The sequence below is a fragment of the Drosophila melanogaster genome, chromosome 2R (genome assembly GCF_000001215.4).
Source record: "Drosophila melanogaster chromosome 2R".
Taxonomy (NCBI): Eukaryota; Metazoa; Arthropoda; class Insecta; order Diptera; family Drosophilidae; genus Drosophila; species Drosophila melanogaster.
This window is the reverse complement of record NT_033778.4, coordinates 23683292-23697887: the sequence shown is the minus strand read 5'-3', so window position 1 is coordinate 23697887 and position 14596 is coordinate 23683292. Positions and strand designations below refer to the sequence as shown.

Here is a 14596-nt window from a genome sequence, read left to right as displayed (position 1 = left end):
ACGCAAGACAGGGCTGTTATGCACTCTCTCCTCTCTCTCTTTCGCTGATAAAGAAGAAGCGGCACAAAGCGGAAAACAAAAATGCAGGCGAGGCGTCGCTTTTCATTTGATTGGAAAAACACGAAGTAGAAGCGGAGTAGAAAGCGTGCAACGTGTAAAAGTGGAGCACATGCAGCTGGTCTAATCAGCTCCATAAATACATAGACTGCAAAATGGCCACCGTAAGCATTAAATCGCTATTTAATCACAAGTGCAAATGAACAGCATATTGGCCTCCAGACTTTTGTAGGCTCAAAGTTCTCCAAACATGTTCTAGTTGATGAAGAAGAGGGGGAGGAGGAGGAGGAGGATTCCGCCGAGTCTGGTTCCACATCGTCGTTCAGTTTGCAGGAGTGCATCGACGAGTTTAGGGCACGCCGCATTCGCCGTGTGTCCACTCAAAGTCGCGACTGCGAGACCAACAATAACCACATCAACATGTCCCGACAACTTCCCCGAGTCCGCAGAACCACGGATGCGGACCTAATCAACCAGAATCGCTGCAACAAGGAGCAGGAGCGCAAGGGGAAGCCGTGCCAGAACGGCTTCTGCTACTGCTTCACCAGCGACAGCGGAGACTGCGGCTCCACGGCACCGCCACGTGACCAGCACGTGCGACTACCAAGGCGCAGCAGGCGATCTGAGAGCGCCAAGGTAAGCCACTAACCAGCCCGCTACAGTTCCCTCATTAAACTCACATTTTACAGCCCGCCAAGCAGAACAATCTCGGTAGCCAGCGGCAGCAGGCGGAGAAACTTCGTCGAAGCGAGCCGGCCAGCATAAATTCTGGCTTGAAAACTCCCTTAACTGCTGTCAGTCGCTTGAGAGCCGTGGCCGGCGAGGATGAACCGCTTATACACATCATCCAGGAGCTGCACGACAACTGTGTGGTGTCCGAAGTGCGCGTGAACCGCCACAAACTGTCAGATTCTAGCTCCAGGTGCCGGCACAGGAGCACACAGAGAGAGCCTACTAAAATGCTTTCCTATGAGCCCATAGCCTATAAGCCCTCAGCTCCTGTTTTGTCTAACATCAGCGAACAGGAATCCGCTGTGGAGGAAGATCAGGAGAAAGAAGAGCTGGCCACCGAGCCGCCAAGTCGCAGGAGTTCCCGCTCTCGACGCAGTTCCGGAGCAGGTGGACGCCTGCTGCAGAAGCGCCTCTCGCAGGGTCAAGTCAGCTTCAAGGCACGGAACTCGCAGCTGCCGCCTCCGAAGCCGCCGCGTCGCAGCTCCCAAAGTCTGGACGGGAAGCTATCGCAATCCTCGCTCACCTCCACGAATCCTTCGGTGCGGGAGGCCGAGCGAGTGCTGGACGAGTTTCTGCGCAAACGTGGCGTTCAGGTGCCTACGAGCAAGCTGGAACCATCGCTCAAAAAAGACAGCAAGCGCAGATCGTTCCCCATGGGTAAGTTATACCCGTAAGCCCTAGAAAATGAAACCGTAACCAAATAGAAACTATTTTTACCAAAAATCAAATGTATTTACCAAATAAAGTGTTTTGTATCCAAACATTTGGCTTACGGTTTCATTAATTGGTTCCTTGGTTTTCGATGTTTTTACGAGCTTTGCGTCTTTCTTTAGCTGAGGTAGAGAAGCCCAGGCATCCCAGGAGCAACAAGCAACTGCCCACCTGCCCCTCGCTCAGTGACATTGAGCGCGTAGTGGAATCCAAGCGGGGCTCAAATTACGACCGGAATATTCGGCAGGAGAGTAGGCGGAAAGGAGCGCCCACCAAGGAGGTTATTCTTGGCTGGACAGAGCCCAAGATCACCGATATGCTCAACTACGAGGGCAAGACAGCCAGCGAGTTTAGGACACCGGCGGAACCGCAAGTAGCCATTGGATGGCAAATGCCTAAAGCACAGCCACAGCCCGTAGTGCCAAAGGTTTCCTTGGACACTGTTGACGGAAGTGTTTCCGAGAACCTGGCATCAAATATGGTGCACAAGGAGACGCCCATCAAGTATCCCAGTCGAGTTAACACGGCAGGAGGTCAGGCTAGCCAGAAGTTCATCTGGAGCGAGCAGTGGCGCAATCTATCTCCTTGGAAGGGTAACAAACCGAAGAACCTTGGAAAGAAGTCCAAGAACTTTCTGAACAACTCCAAAAAGAAGATCCTGCGCTTCGTCTCGCCGAAGAAGTCTAATCAGGAGGTGCACACGCAGCTGGATCAGCACAGATTCACTCCCCAGCAGTGCACCATTGGCGTACAGACATCTACCTCGCAGCTGGACCTGCAGTCACAGTCTCCGCCGGGAAGCTACCACTCCCCCATGCAGACCACGCCCTCGGGTACGACCACATCCACCCGCCAACAGCTGGACACAGAGCAGCCGTACTTCGATTTCGAACGCAAGGTGAAGGCACCGACGCCTCCGAAGAAGCTGCCCCGTGCAAACAGAGCCCGCAAGCTGGACTTTCAAGCAGCAGCAACATCACCCACCACCTATCGCTCGTATCACAAGGATCTCGACCAGGACGTCACCATCACTAAAATGGGCTATCTGCTCAGCAGCATCAGGGCCAAGCTGGAGGCTAGCGATGAGCACGCAGTTAGAACCTTTCAGGTGAGTCCCTTCCCTTAATCTTTTACTTTATAATAAGTGGGCATGTTCATTTCGTACCTTTATTGATGAGTCCAAGAAAGCATGAAGAGATTAAATACTAGACAACGGTGAATACTGCACCCAAGGCGTAGTGATCCGACCCCAGACGGTAATTGGGGATCTGTCCCGCCCCGATGCACCGGTTGATTGAGGGCAGTGAGTAGACGCTGAGAGGCAAGAGCTTGTGCCTGCTCCGCGATCCTAGCGAGCGCAGGATGTAGTCCACGATAACCCATTCGTTCTGGTATGTGGAGGCAGTACCTTCGCCCGAATCGATGATCTCGAAATGCAGGGGTTCTGGGCAAGCTGTGGAATCCACATCCCCATTCTTGCCAACGAGGAATTCAATAGGCGAGGAGTCGGGCAGACTGTTAAAGTCACCAGTCAGGACGATAGGTGTGTCGGTGGAGAACGACTGCAGCTCCTCCAAAATTCTTTCCACCTGGGCGCAACGGACATCGCTCCGTTTCGTGTTGAACAGCAAGTGCGTGGTGGCGACCACGAATTCCTTCTGCTGCTCCTGCTGCTTTTTGAATCGGAACCTGGCAAACAAGGCCACATTGTCGCGATTGAGTAGAGCCACCGCCTGGTCGTACAGCTCCACTGCTTGGTGGTCTAGCAACTCAAACTTTGAGGAGTCGTAGACAATAGCGCATCCGTCCGTTCGACAGCCGGTCTTCTTTTTGTACACATAAGCCAACTTCTTGCCGTTGCCCATACGCAGTCGTTGGACGAGCACTGGAAGGTGGTCGAACTGCATCTCCTGCAGGCACAGTATGTCCGGATCCAGTTTGAGCAGTTCCCTGAGAAGGTTCTGCTGGCGGCGTTGCCAGCTGAGGAACTCATGCGGGATTCCCACGTACAGGAAGAGGTGCTCCAGAAGCAGATCCTGGGCCAGGATGTTATATGAGACAACCTTGAAGGAGGAGCACTTGTGCGGGTCTCGACCCTCAGCCTGATTCCCCAATGACGTCCAGCGTCTATTCCGATCGTGGCTCGACTCCATCTCCTTCGCTTTTTGTTTGCGCTTTCCGCTGGCTCCTTTTGCCTGGCTGCTCACGCTGCGCCTGATAATCCTTGATGTCGCCTTGAGTGAAACGTTGTGCAGCAGAGACCTGTACATCTCACCAGGTGCGCCTCCCCATAAGCCCGAGCTCCTGGTCCCCTTGAAAGCCTCTTGTTTCTTTAGTGTTTTTGGATGGCGTCTGAATTTCCGAGTGGAGGAAAGAAATCTGCTGCTGTCAGCTGTTTTCACTTCTTGTTTTGCGCCTTCCTTCGCTGGGCTGCATTGCAGCTGATATCGATAACGGGGCGGTACTCGGTCTATCGAAATTTAAAAAAGTGTATCTCGAAGTAGCATTGCAAGATTCGTTCTTACTAACTTTCTGGTCAAATAGATTTAGTTAATCATTGGTTTATTGATCCAAGTAATAAGGCTCTTCTTTTATAAATATATCGTTAATATGGTTTGTATTTCAATAATAAGAGTATAATTTCAATCGATTGCAGGACTGCTCCCGCTTTGACCGCCATGAGCCTCAGATCAGCCATCTTCAAACCGAGAGCTACGACTGCACAGACGGACCCAGCAGTGGTGCAACCACATCGTTGGCCACCACACGGCAACAGCGCGATTTCGACAGCGAGCCCATTTACTCGGAGATTGAGGAAGACTGCCTGCGGATTAGAGGGAGTCCCCACCACGAGGTTAGGACCGCGGCACAGATTATAGACCACACGCCGACTCCTACGGAAAGCTCCACCGCGTATGTGAGTGGGTCTGTGCCTGCTCCGTCGACCTCGCGCGATGACATCAGTGCCATGTACGCCAGGGTGCAAAAGACGCCGAAGAACTCACCGCAAATGAAGCCAGTGGATAAGCCTCAGATTAGTTTCCAAGCTATTCAGCCACAGAAAAGTACTCATTCCTTTTCGCCGCCTATAACAACACATATTGTTCTTGATCAGGCGGTACAACCTAAAAGCTGCACCCAGTCGAATCCAGCGCAGCTAAGCACCCAGATGGTTTCACCACAATCAACTGCTCCTCAGCAGCCTGTAGCTTTGGGTCACTTTCTCCACGAATCCCTGAAGAACGGCAACTTCTTCCAGTTCATGCCTCTGCCCGAGGAGCCGAGTGGAACGGAATCCTCGTGCTCAGCTAGTCAGACCACTGAGTCCTCTGTGATTCGCCAGCCGAAGTTAAAGTTGCCTTCGCCACATGCCCACCAATCCTTGAACAATATCAGTGAGCAGCATTCGCCGCCCAAGCAGAACCGGAATCTTTCTCGTTCAGAACTCTCTCTGCAGCGCAGCGAGATCTTCTTGGACAATCTCTGCCGCAGTGAACTGGTGTTGGATCGCCCAGAAAAGGTGCCCAATGTAAGTGCCATTGCAGTTTTTACAATTTGTCACATTTCTAAGCCAAAGCCCATTACAGAATACTTCCAATATGGATTCCGTTTCGTATGACATGCCCGAGCAGCTCTACGCAGATTACAGTTTGGTTGGAGCGGGCAGCGCCGGCAGCTCCTTCGTGACCAACGATTACGGCTCCGGGCAAATTGAACCTGAGCCGGCCAACCAGAGTACGCCGAAAAAGAAGCAGAGCCAGCGCTTTACAACCAAGGTAGAGATTTTTGTTGACTCCCACTAAAGCTTAAGGCTTCCGCTTGCATCTGATTTCTGACACTGTACATTCTGTAAATAGCCACTACCACACTGTACTCATCCATCGCTTTCTGAAACGCACTTCAAATATAAGATTGTTGTTGAAACTGAGTAATGATTGATCTTTCAGCCCGCTTCCAATTTGACCATAGAAATTAATGATGGCCAAGCCACGTCGCTGCGCCATTTTGGTAACAATCTGAGCATCAGTTGCCCCACAACGCCACAGCAGGCGCAGGCCTCGCAGGCAGTGGATCCCACTGTCCTGCACAACAGCAGCAGTTTGGGTGAGCTGATGCAGACGATGCCCAATCCCAGTGACAGCCAGCTGATGTCAGTCAGCGCTCTCGCTCGCTACCGCCTACTGAAGAATGCCCTTCGTCGTTCGTACCGCAAGGGAAAAGACTTCTTTCTGGCGGAGAAGCAACGCCTGGCTCAGAGCCTCAATCTCTCAAGGGACCAATCGAATCAGACGGATGGGGAGCTGGATAGCAGCACCTACTATGCCAACTTCAACGTGGATTCCTTGCTAAACGATTCCTTGAACCCAAACGAGCAGCTGGCCCAAGCTGTGAGCATATGTCGGCAGATGCCGACATTGGAGATCTCTGCAGAGATGGTGGAGGCGGAGCGACTGTTGCTCTTCTCTACCTTGCGAAAATCGACTCCACCCGTTTGCCAATTGAATGATGAAGCATTGGCTGCACGGAGGAAATCCCAGTGCCTGCTGATCGACGCCATGGAACTGCCAGTGAGGGCGGACGTCAGCCGGGATATGTTCTTCAACTACCACTATATCTGCACCTTTGAGTGCGGAGGACGCATTAGATCCACTCAATCCGTTGAGTGCCAGAATGGCTCCGCCTTCTTTCGAGACTGTGGCTTGGAGTTCTACAGTGGAGAAAATGCGGACTCCTTGGAGCTGCGCTGTCAAATCTTCATGCTCCGCCTGCGCAAAGTTTCCACTCTGGCCTTGGAGCCTGCCAAGTCTCTGGTAAGTAGCTTCAGTTGTCCTCAGAGGCAGTTCGCTAATGAGTTACCTTACAGCGTCGTGGCAGCGGAAACTTAGGTTCCGCCAACTCGAGCTGTTCTGCGGGCTCTGGTGGTGAGCAAATCATGTCGCGCTTTCGCTTACATGCCTCTTTCCATCTGCGAGCTGTGGACCTGTCGCCATTTCAACTGGTGTCCAATGAGTCGAGATCCAGCGACAAAATCTGCCTGCGCAGTTCACGCTCCTGGCAAGTTCCCCTGACCACGCACACCAAATCCACGAATCTGGGACCTGCCATATCTATTACTGGCAGAGTGGACTTACGGCTGCCCAAGACCCGCTTCTCTGGCTACCTAAATGTTCAGGATCCGAAGAGCCAACACAACTGGAATCGCAGATGGTGCAGTCTGGATGGCGTTCGGTTATCGGTTTGGCAACATGAGGATAATCTGGAAAGTGATATCCCGATTTTCACGCTGGAGTTGCCTGGACTCGGACAATCCCTGATAGCTGCAGCCCCCCGGGAGTTGTGTGCTCGGGCGAGAAGTTTTCTGCTGCAAGGAAGGAATTCTGATTGCGAATCGGGGAGAGTCTTCTTTGCTGCCGATACGCAAGCGGAGCTCTCGGAATGGCTAATCCACCTAAATGAGGCTATCGCATTCGCCAGGCACTGGCTGGGCTCCTCTTGACAGCTCGTGCATTGCCAAACAATTTTTATTTTTATATGTGTTAAAGTTTTCTATTTATATTTGGTTATATTTAAATTGTGCTTAGATCTTTCCACTAATTGTATATTGTTTGCCATGCAAACGTGTCGCTCCTTTCAATTTAAGTCTGAAATTAGCAAGAAAGGTATAGATTTACCACTTCCGTTTCATAGCCCTATGTATCATATGTATGAGAGTCAACATTCCCTTCCCTTAGCGGGATATAGTCATTCAAACTGAACCATGTGAAGCATCTGAGTCCCCAGAGTCCTGCTCACTTTTGGCGTTCACGTCACAACAACAACAGTTTATTACGTACATAATTTACATGGGCTACGATAAGTTGATAAGATACAGATACGATTATATATTTGATATAGGTTACAATATGATACACAAGTATGTTATATGCGCTGGTTGCCCCCGGTTATCTGCGAAATCGGTTATCCATGCTCGCGTCCCCACATCCTCACATTCGTGCCTAGTTAGTGCCTACGCGTAACTATTACATTTAAGTATATGTACTATTTAAGCTGCTTTGTAATTTCGTTTTCATTTCGTTTTTGTTTGCTCATTAAAGTGCAAAACATAAGAGTCTGAGGTTATGTTTGTTGTGGTATTGTTTCCAAGCAATTTACATACTTAACTTGTACATTACTTAAGCACTGACTATTCTCTATTGATCTGACAACTGGTCACGTTAAACTGTACTTGGTGTGTGGGCTCTGCTTAGGCTTAGGATCGCTATAATCTGTATTTGATTCGGCTCTGATTGTGGTTCTCTTTCTGTTTCTGCTGATAACTAGTTGGGATGAGTCTATGGGTCTAAGGATATGCAGGAGCGCAGTGCAAGTCGTGTCCTTCTGGATTCGGGATTCGGGTTTGGCTTAGGCTTAGGCTCAGGCCAGCACATACTTCCACACTCGGTTCGTCTGGTGATTGGTTCCGATCTCGGTCACATACAGCGCCGATCCGTTGACACTGACCGCCATGGAGTGCGGATTCTTGAACTCGCCCCAGTGCCCGATGATCGTCTCCGAGCGCGGATCGATGGTGAATCCCCGCACCGGCAGCATGGATGTGGGTCCATTAACGGCGAACACTATGTCCCCGAAGCTGGCCACTCCGAAGACGCGACCCAGGTCCGGTTCCTGGATGGTGGCCGCCGGTTCACCCTCACCGTGGGAGGATATCAAGCCAGCTCTGTAAACGATTAACCATTTATATTCTGCAGTTATGGCTAGTTTAGTTTAGCTTACTTGGGACAGACCACCCTCATGTTCTCCCTGTCGGCGATGCACAGTAGATCGAGGTGTTCCAGCAAGGTGATGGCGTGTGGCACCTGCAAAGAGAGGAATTCTGCAGAGCAGATCGTTAGGAAACACGACACATCTCGAAAATATTAAGTATACGCACCGGGTGGCTGGGGAATCGTTCGTAGCAGCTTGCCAGCGGCATTGAACTTAAGTATGCGGCTGTTGCAGTAGCCATCGGCGATGAAGAACTGCGGTGCGGGATTATAGTAAGTTCGAAAGTCAATGAGATCAACAGGTATGCATGTCTTACCTCTCCGGTGGTCGCCACTGCAATGGATGTGGGCTTGCACAGATGCTTGACGGATGATCCTGGCCTGAAGCGCTTGCCAATGGTCAGCAGAGGCTTGTTGCTGAAGGGCTTGAACTAAAGGATACAATGGGGATTACGTTAAAGGATTGCTTATTGACATAATCAGTGCACCTGCCTTGAAAGCCTGGTGCATGGCCACATCCGTGATCCAGTAATTCCCGTGCAAGTCGATGGTCAGGCCATGCGGCATGTAGAACATGTTCGATCCCCAACCCGACTTGATGGCGCCCGTCTTTGCGTCCAGCACGTAGATGGTGTTCTCCTTGATGGGCCCGTACTCAATAAGGTAGTATATATTGCTCTCGTTGAATGTGCTGCAAAGGTATTGGCAATGGTAACTAGCTTATATATATGTACTATATATATGTAAGTGCTATTCCCCTGTACACTATGTACTAAAAACCTGATCCATACTATATGCTATTAGTCTCCTTTCAGTTTGCAATAAAAACAAAGGATCAAAGTGATTGGTTTCTGCTGCCTGTGTACATATGGAATAGACACTTGTTACCAGGCAGCGCCAGCTGTTGACCTACTTTACATCCCAGTAGCGCTCGGCGCGATGGAAAACCACCGGACTACCCTGCGGATCCACGGCCACGGCGGTGACCTGGCCAAAGCTGTGCTGCTCGGTGGGCCAGTTCTCCACGAGCACGGGAGTCGGCACACTGGCCGCCGGAAGTGGCACGTTGTCGTAGCTGCGTTGGTTCTGCAGGGCCACTGCATCATCGTCGGTCAGTGGCATTGCCAGCTCTGGCTGTTCCGGCTTCGCGAGCCCCTTCTCCTGGAGCCTCCGCTTGATGAGCGCCCGCACCTGGTCGAAGAAGCGCTCGTTGAGGTTGACACCTGGTCCCAGGTCCATGGCCAAGCCCGCTGGCAGGTGGTTGCTGCTGCTGGACGCCACATATCCCAAGCTTATGGCTAGCAGCGCCACGAACAGGAGACGCGACATTTTCTGGAAGTCCTGCGATTTTCTTCACCCAAAACAACGGCGACTCGGTTCTGGCTTCTATCACTCGATTTTCCTCACTGCCAACATCTGTTGGCGGTGTCTATATGTCGAGCTGGCAATAGATTAACTGACTCTGCTCCAGACACACACACACACACACACTCGCACACGCACTCCCACGCTGTTCGATTTTCGCTTTCACTGCGACGCCTGCGCCTTGGTCCTGCACAGTGGGGCAAATCATCGAACATAGTCAGTCCAGTGGAAAATTCATTCCAATGAGATCATTTCTTTATCTTACAAGACAGTTCAAAAAGGTTGCACTCTAGTCTCGAATAAATTTATTAAAAAAGTGCTAGGAACGTATAAATATAAATATTATTAAATTTAACATCTTATGGTTTCTTTTAATGTAACTTAAAAACGTGCAGAACTAGTCGTTTCGGTTTCACTGTGGCCCTGCCACAAGCCGTCGTGAATTGGAAAGCCTATATTGATTTTCCAACAGCAGCGCGGAAACAGTGCGTGCGAAAAGTAACGCGACACTTGGTACTTTTTAGTCAGCGCGAGGTGCGATAACAACGAGGGAGACTAGCCCATCTCCACTAGAGTATTTTTGGAGGCTGAGCAGGAGGCTCCAAGTGGGTATCCTCCTGGAATAATTTTCGTTTGGCTTGCGGAGGCGTTTGGTCGGCAGTCAGTGTGTTTGACGTCACAGCGAGCTGTGTTGTTGGTGAGGGGGCGTGGCGGGGGCAAAGTCCGGAGCGGCTTCATCCTACGCCCCCCAATCCCAGTTCGGCTGGGTCCAAATATAACCGGTATCCGTCATCGAGCAGTAGGCATTGTAGTAGCGTCCCGGCGAGCTGGGAAATGCGAAAGTAATTGCATAAAACCGAATCGGGGGAAGCAAATCTAATTCGGTTTCGGTTTCCCCCGTCGCATTGCATTCCGGGCACTCGGCCGGAAACGGAAACTTACCGGCAGTAGGAGAACTGGGGGCACTTGCAGCGGAAGAGGCTCTGGAACTCCTCCTTACACACCTCGTTCCACCAGCAGGTGCGCTAGAATGCATTGGAAACGAAAGGGTTATCTCGCTGCCACTATGTACCACCTGTTATCCTTTGGGGCACCTCGGTCATGTAGCCGTGGACACTCTGATCCGAGTAGCTTCGCTTCGAGAGATGCGCCTGCACGGGGCAGAAGAGCAGTGTCACCACCAGAAGCAACAGTCGTGACGTCACGGGCAGCGAGTGGGGGGCGAACTGTAATGCAGCGAAGAAAGTGAAACCCAATCCGACATATAACCCCAAAGTGCCTCCGAAAGCACTACTACAACTACTTTCCACTGCATACTCGTGAACACCTTTAGGAGCTAGGAGTTGCACTCCTGTGATTTTTGTTTATTTTTGGAGCTCACCATCGTACAGCTTCCTCTGTTGACGTCTTGACTTATCCTCCGCTCCCAAAGTACAGTGAACACTTCACGTCCTGCGATGAATGTCGCCTGTTTTCCGTTTTTGGCCTCCCTTTGGGGCGGTGGCGTCGGCATCTCGGCATCTCGGCTGCCTTGCATAAGCATAAGTATTGGCCCCGTTCGCCCTCGGCTTTCAGCTTTCACTACTTTCACACGCACACACAGCCATCGAGTGCATGCACTGCTGCACTGGTGTTGGTGTGCTTTTGGCCCATTTCGAAGGGTGATTGCCTCACTGTTTGTTTGGCTGTGTTGGGTACACAATCCACTACAGGGCCAGTCCCTAAAATGTTAGGAACAGAAAACATATATGAGATTGTATGAAAATGTACCATTTTAACAGGTGCAGCAAATGAAAAGAAGATACTTGTTTGTAACTAGCTGAACTTGTACTTGCATCACTGGTAAATTAGATATGAACACTAGAGGGCGGCACTTTGTTTTTGATATAGTATATGTTCGCGATGATATATTTTAAGAAGTAAAACTTTATGATTGATGAGCTACTAATTCAAGCAAATTGCTGGTATAATTTTCAAAACAATGCTTGAAAATTCCTTTGTTTTGAGCGACGTCATCTCTTTCGTCTGATAGAAAACGCACGCGACATGACTCAGCAGAGGAAAAGCGAGAAATAAGAAAAAGTGGCAGATGCTTAAAATAGTTCATAAAGTCATTTAGTGGCCAAAGTATTTTTATATTAGCCGCGTCAAATCAACACTCTCAACAGGTAGAAAATTATGAAAATTCCTATATATCTAAAGAGTAAAGGGGGCGTAAAAGTGTCGAGAAATTCTTCTGGCATTTTCCAGAACACATTTTGCACTTTGGATTTTCGGTTTTCGAAAAAATATTATACAGAATAGAATTTGCATACAAACTGCGGGAATTTGTGTAGGCTTGCTTTTTAATACTCTGCATACATACATATGTGTGTTGCTTCTGGAACAAACAATCGGAAACACTATCATTTGAACTCCGAAAAAGGCCTGTCTGAGCAGTGACTAATGGAATCTTCTTTGGGTCACCATCATCGTAATCACAGGCTGAGTCTGAGTCTTCAAATCCCACGACTCCCACGGTAACAAACAAAACAGGCTGAAATCGCTCGCAGATTCGCACCAAAGATATGTGTTTGGCATATATAGGTTCAGAATGTTCTCTAGAATGACGCTCGTTTAAATTTAGATGGGAAATAAATTTTCATATTTTTAGCCCGTGGGGGAAGATGTAAACAATCTGTTGAGGGTATAAAATCGTGTGAGTGCTCGAGGAGCTCCATCAAAATCGCAGCAGCCGCGAATCGAAGCAGACGCGTTTATCCAAGTGAATTGAATCTAAAAAGGTACGAGGAAGGACCAAGCCAACGCGGAATTTATTGAACAGTGAAGAAGTGAAGTGATTAGCTCACTATCGTCTCGTTTCTTGATCAAAGCAGATGTCCGTAGTGCCACTGATGTTCCGTGACTGGTGGGATGAGCTCGACTTTCCAATGCGCACCTCGCGCCTCTTGGACCAGCACTTCGGTCAGGGACTGAAGAGGGATGACCTCATGTCCTCCGTGTGGAACTCCCGCCCCACAGTGCTGCGATCGGGATACCTGCGCCCCTGGCACACGAACAGCCTGCAGAAGCAGGAGTCCGGTTCCACCCTCAACATCGACAGCGAGAAGTTCGAGGTCATTCTGGATGTGCAGCAGTTCTCGCCATCCGAGATCACCGTCAAGGTGGCCGACAAGTTCGTCATCGTGGAGGGAAAGCATGAGGAGAAGCAGGACGAGCACGGATATGTCTCCCGCCAGTTCTCCAGACGCTACCAGCTGCCAAGTGAGTCCGAATTCCATCAACAAAATAGGAAGTATGCTAAACGTGTATGATCCTTCCACTAGGTGATGTCAACCCCGACACGGTCACATCGTCCCTCTCCTCCGATGGCCTGCTGACCATCAAGGCGCCAATGAAGGCGCTGCCTCCTCCGCAGACTGAACGCCTTGTGCAGATCACACAGACTGGTCCCTCCTCCAAGGAGGACAACGCCAAGAAGGTGGAGACCTCCACCGCCTAGGACTCAATCCTTTTGTACCGCCTTCAGTGTTAGTTAGTTTATGTCTACGTGTGCCTTATATATTGGACTCTACATATTTTATATCAATTAAAACGAATCTTTAGATAAACATTTGAAGAACAAGGTGTTTGGTAGGTCAAACAGCTTGACCTTGCTTTATTTGCTCTCCTCTCTCGCTGTTATTTACTTCCGAGCTAAACCAAAAGATACAACATTATCTTGATTATTCTCAATATGTATCTTACTGATCTTTCAGGAGCAGTAGTTCGTCCAAAGTCACACCGTTCTTCGCAAGAACCTCTTGTATCCGGACATTGGCCTTCTCAATTTGTTCGGGCTTCAATTCGTCCTTGTAGCCATTGACATCCCCACGTCTCACGAATCTAGAGGATTACAAGTGAATGGTTGTTCGGAAAACTATGGGACTTTCTCTTACGGGTGCATTTCTTTCCCAGCATTTTCGTGTTGAACTTGGGCCAACTCCCACAGATGATTCGTGGTGGGATTTTCTGAAAAGAAAATTCGTTTAGCTCAATAAGATCATTGTTTCGGCATAGGCTTCTTGCATACTCTTCATTTCCGCGAAGGACAAATGCTTTAGCAGTTTCTCCATTTGCTGATCGTTGATGGGTTTATTCAGAAATCTGGAGACATCGTTGATCACTCCTCGCAGATCTTTCTTCATCATTTCAAAGCTGGTGTAGAATACCCAAGGCTCGTTCCTCAGTTGGTAGAACTCGTGGGCGTGTTCAATGAACTCCGTGGGGAAATCATCAGAGGCCAGCACCTCATCGAAGTACTGGTGCAGTGACTTCCCGTAATTGAAACCAAAAGATACTCCGTGATAATATCGGGAGACATAGGAGTCCAGGGGGTTACGGGACACATAGATCACTTTGTTTTTTCCCTCCCAAAGTTTTGATGGGAGGAGGGCAAGCGAAAGGTGGGATTTTATCAGTCGCGGGGACTTCAGGTCCTCGATAGGCCCGAATGAGCGGTTCGGGTCGTGAAAAACGGAGTAACCGAACCTGACGAAGACATGGAGGTTTAAGTATATACATATGTATGCCCACGTATACGGATACACTCACTCGAGAAACGGAGTTCGCAGCTCCTGATCCTTGGCCAACGCCCCCTCGAAATCGCAGTTGTTGAGGAGCAACCAGAGCAGTTCCTGCATCCAAGTGGTTCCGCATTTCGGTAGAGTTACGATCCAGACATCGTCATCCCTGAGCTTCATATCGTGGACTAAGCGAAGAAAGTTCTCCGAATCTTTCGTATAAAAAAGCTTTCGATTTCCCCAGTCCTTATCGATAAGGTTCGTGGGATAGCTCCGCGGCGTGACCTGAACCCGATTCATAGCGACAGCGTACTGAGCTTTTGTGGGGAATGAAGTGGAGTATATTACTGGTTGGGTAACTATTTAAGAGAAATTTCTCAGTTTCGCCTCTCTCAGTTCTCTCTT

The 14596-nt window shown here is 49.7% G+C and overlaps 5 protein-coding genes across 11 annotated transcripts; 2 read left to right on the top strand and 3 right to left on the bottom strand.

Moving 5' to 3' along the window:
* Nucleotides 1–63: 63 nt before the first annotated feature.
* CG30183 (uncharacterized protein) lies at nucleotides 64–7641 on the top strand. Of its 2 annotated transcripts, none has more exons than NM_001144273.2 (8): nucleotides 64–221; nucleotides 280–693; nucleotides 747–1446; nucleotides 1623–2608; nucleotides 4157–5029; nucleotides 5088–5276; nucleotides 5448–6311; nucleotides 6365–7641. In NM_001144273.2, exons 1-8 carry the CDS (start codon nucleotides 213–215, stop codon nucleotides 6995–6997), a joined length of 4668 nt encoding a protein of 1555 aa, NP_001137745.2. In that variant the 5' UTR covers nucleotides 64–212; the 3' UTR covers nucleotides 6998–7641. The 2 variants fall into 2 exon arrangements, with proteins under 2 accessions (NP_001137745.2, NP_611819.2); NM_137975.3 differs by having other exon boundaries at nucleotides 6365–7093.
* Nucleotides 2656–3885, bottom strand: angel. The gene has a single exon (NM_057856.5). It carries the CDS (start codon nucleotides 3768–3770, stop codon nucleotides 2706–2708), a length of 1065 nt encoding a protein of 354 aa, NP_477204.1. The 5' UTR covers nucleotides 3771–3885; the 3' UTR covers nucleotides 2656–2705.
* Nucleotides 7050–9811, bottom strand: Pal2 (Peptidyl-alpha-hydroxyglycine-alpha-amidating lyase 2). Of its 3 annotated transcripts, none has more exons than NM_001299847.1 (6): nucleotides 9178–9811; nucleotides 8757–8955; nucleotides 8582–8695; nucleotides 8432–8519; nucleotides 8275–8374; nucleotides 7050–8218 (listed from the first exon to the last, which is right to left on the bottom strand). In NM_001299847.1, exons 1-6 carry the CDS (start codon nucleotides 9591–9593, stop codon nucleotides 7915–7917), a joined length of 1221 nt encoding a protein of 406 aa, NP_001286776.1. In that variant the 5' UTR covers nucleotides 9594–9811; the 3' UTR covers nucleotides 7050–7914. The 3 variants fall into 3 exon arrangements, with proteins under 3 accessions (NP_001286776.1, NP_525118.2, NP_995929.2); NM_080379.5 differs by having other exon boundaries at nucleotides 7304–8218; nucleotides 9178–9699; NM_206207.3 differs by having other exon boundaries at nucleotides 7585–8218; nucleotides 9178–9699.
* A 96-nt stretch (nucleotides 9812–9907) lies between these two features.
* Nucleotides 9908–14511, bottom strand: St3 (Sulfotransferase 3). Of its 3 annotated transcripts, NM_001274226.1 has the most exons (8): nucleotides 14223–14511; nucleotides 13702–14159; nucleotides 13568–13640; nucleotides 13377–13514; nucleotides 11011–11350; nucleotides 10724–10855; nucleotides 10572–10654; nucleotides 9908–10456 (listed from the first exon to the last, which is right to left on the bottom strand). In NM_001274226.1, the coding sequence occupies exons 1-8, from the start codon at nucleotides 14489–14491 to the stop codon at nucleotides 10369–10371; spliced, it is 1581 nt and encodes a 526-aa protein (NP_001261155.1). In that variant the 5' UTR covers nucleotides 14492–14511; the 3' UTR covers nucleotides 9908–10368. The 3 variants fall into 3 exon arrangements, with proteins under 3 accessions (NP_001261155.1, NP_611816.2, NP_001137744.1); NM_137972.4 differs by lacking the exons at nucleotides 9908–10456; nucleotides 10572–10654; nucleotides 10724–10855; nucleotides 11011–11350 and adding an exon at nucleotides 13163–13325; NM_001144272.3 differs by lacking the exons at nucleotides 9908–10456; nucleotides 10572–10654; nucleotides 10724–10855; nucleotides 11011–11350 and having other exon boundaries at nucleotides 13234–13514.
* On the top strand, nucleotides 12345–13237 carry l(2)efl (lethal (2) essential for life). 2 transcript variants are annotated; one of them, NM_079103.3, is made up of 3 exons: nucleotides 12345–12412; nucleotides 12506–12893; nucleotides 12956–13237. In NM_079103.3, the coding sequence occupies exons 2-3, from the start codon at nucleotides 12506–12508 to the stop codon at nucleotides 13129–13131; spliced, it is 564 nt and encodes a 187-aa protein (NP_523827.1). In that variant the 5' UTR covers nucleotides 12345–12412; the 3' UTR covers nucleotides 13132–13237. The 2 variants fall into 2 exon arrangements, with proteins under 2 accessions (NP_523827.1, NP_001261156.1); NM_001274227.1 differs by having other exon boundaries at nucleotides 12503–12893.
* Nucleotides 14512–14596: the final 85 nt, after the last annotated feature.

What these genes read in the sequence shown, in the direction of transcription:
- Pal2 (NM_001299847.1), bottom strand. Translation starts at nt 9,593, where the DNA reads ATGTCGCGTCTCCTGTTCGTGGCGCTGCTAGCCATAAGCTTGGGATAT. An exon ending in CAGTGGCGACCACCGGAGAG is followed by an intron (nt 8,520 to 8,581) that starts GTAAGACATGCA and finishes CCCGCACCGCAG; the next exon opens with TTCTTCATCGCCGATGGCTA. An exon ending in ATGAGGGTGGTCTGTCCCAA is followed by an intron (nt 8,219 to 8,274) that starts GTAAGCTAAACT and finishes AATCGTTTACAG; the next exon opens with AGCTGGCTTGATATCCTCCC.
- CG30183 (NM_001144273.2), top strand. An exon ending in GCGCAGATCGTTCCCCATGG is followed by an intron (nt 1,447 to 1,622) that starts GTAAGTTATACC and finishes GTCTTTCTTTAG; the next exon opens with CTGAGGTAGAGAAGCCCAGG. An exon ending in GCCCAGAAAAGGTGCCCAAT is followed by an intron (nt 5,030 to 5,087) that starts GTAAGTGCCATT and finishes AGCCCATTACAG; the next exon opens with AATACTTCCAATATGGATTC.
- St3 (NM_001274226.1), bottom strand. Translation starts at nt 14,491, where the DNA reads ATGAATCGGGTTCAGGTCACGCCGCGGAGCTATCCCACGAACCTTATC. An exon ending in CTGCGAACTCCGTTTCTCGA is followed by an intron (nt 14,160 to 14,222) that starts GTGAGTGTATCC and finishes TGTCTTCGTCAG; the next exon opens with GTTCGGTTACTCCGTTTTTC. An exon ending in ACAGAGGAAGCTGTACGATG is followed by an intron (nt 10,856 to 11,010) that starts GTGAGCTCCAAA and finishes GCTGCATTACAG; the next exon opens with TTCGCCCCCCACTCGCTGCC.
- angel (NM_057856.5), bottom strand. Translation starts at nt 3,770, where the DNA reads ATGTACAGGTCTCTGCTGCACAACGTTTCACTCAAGGCGACATCAAGG.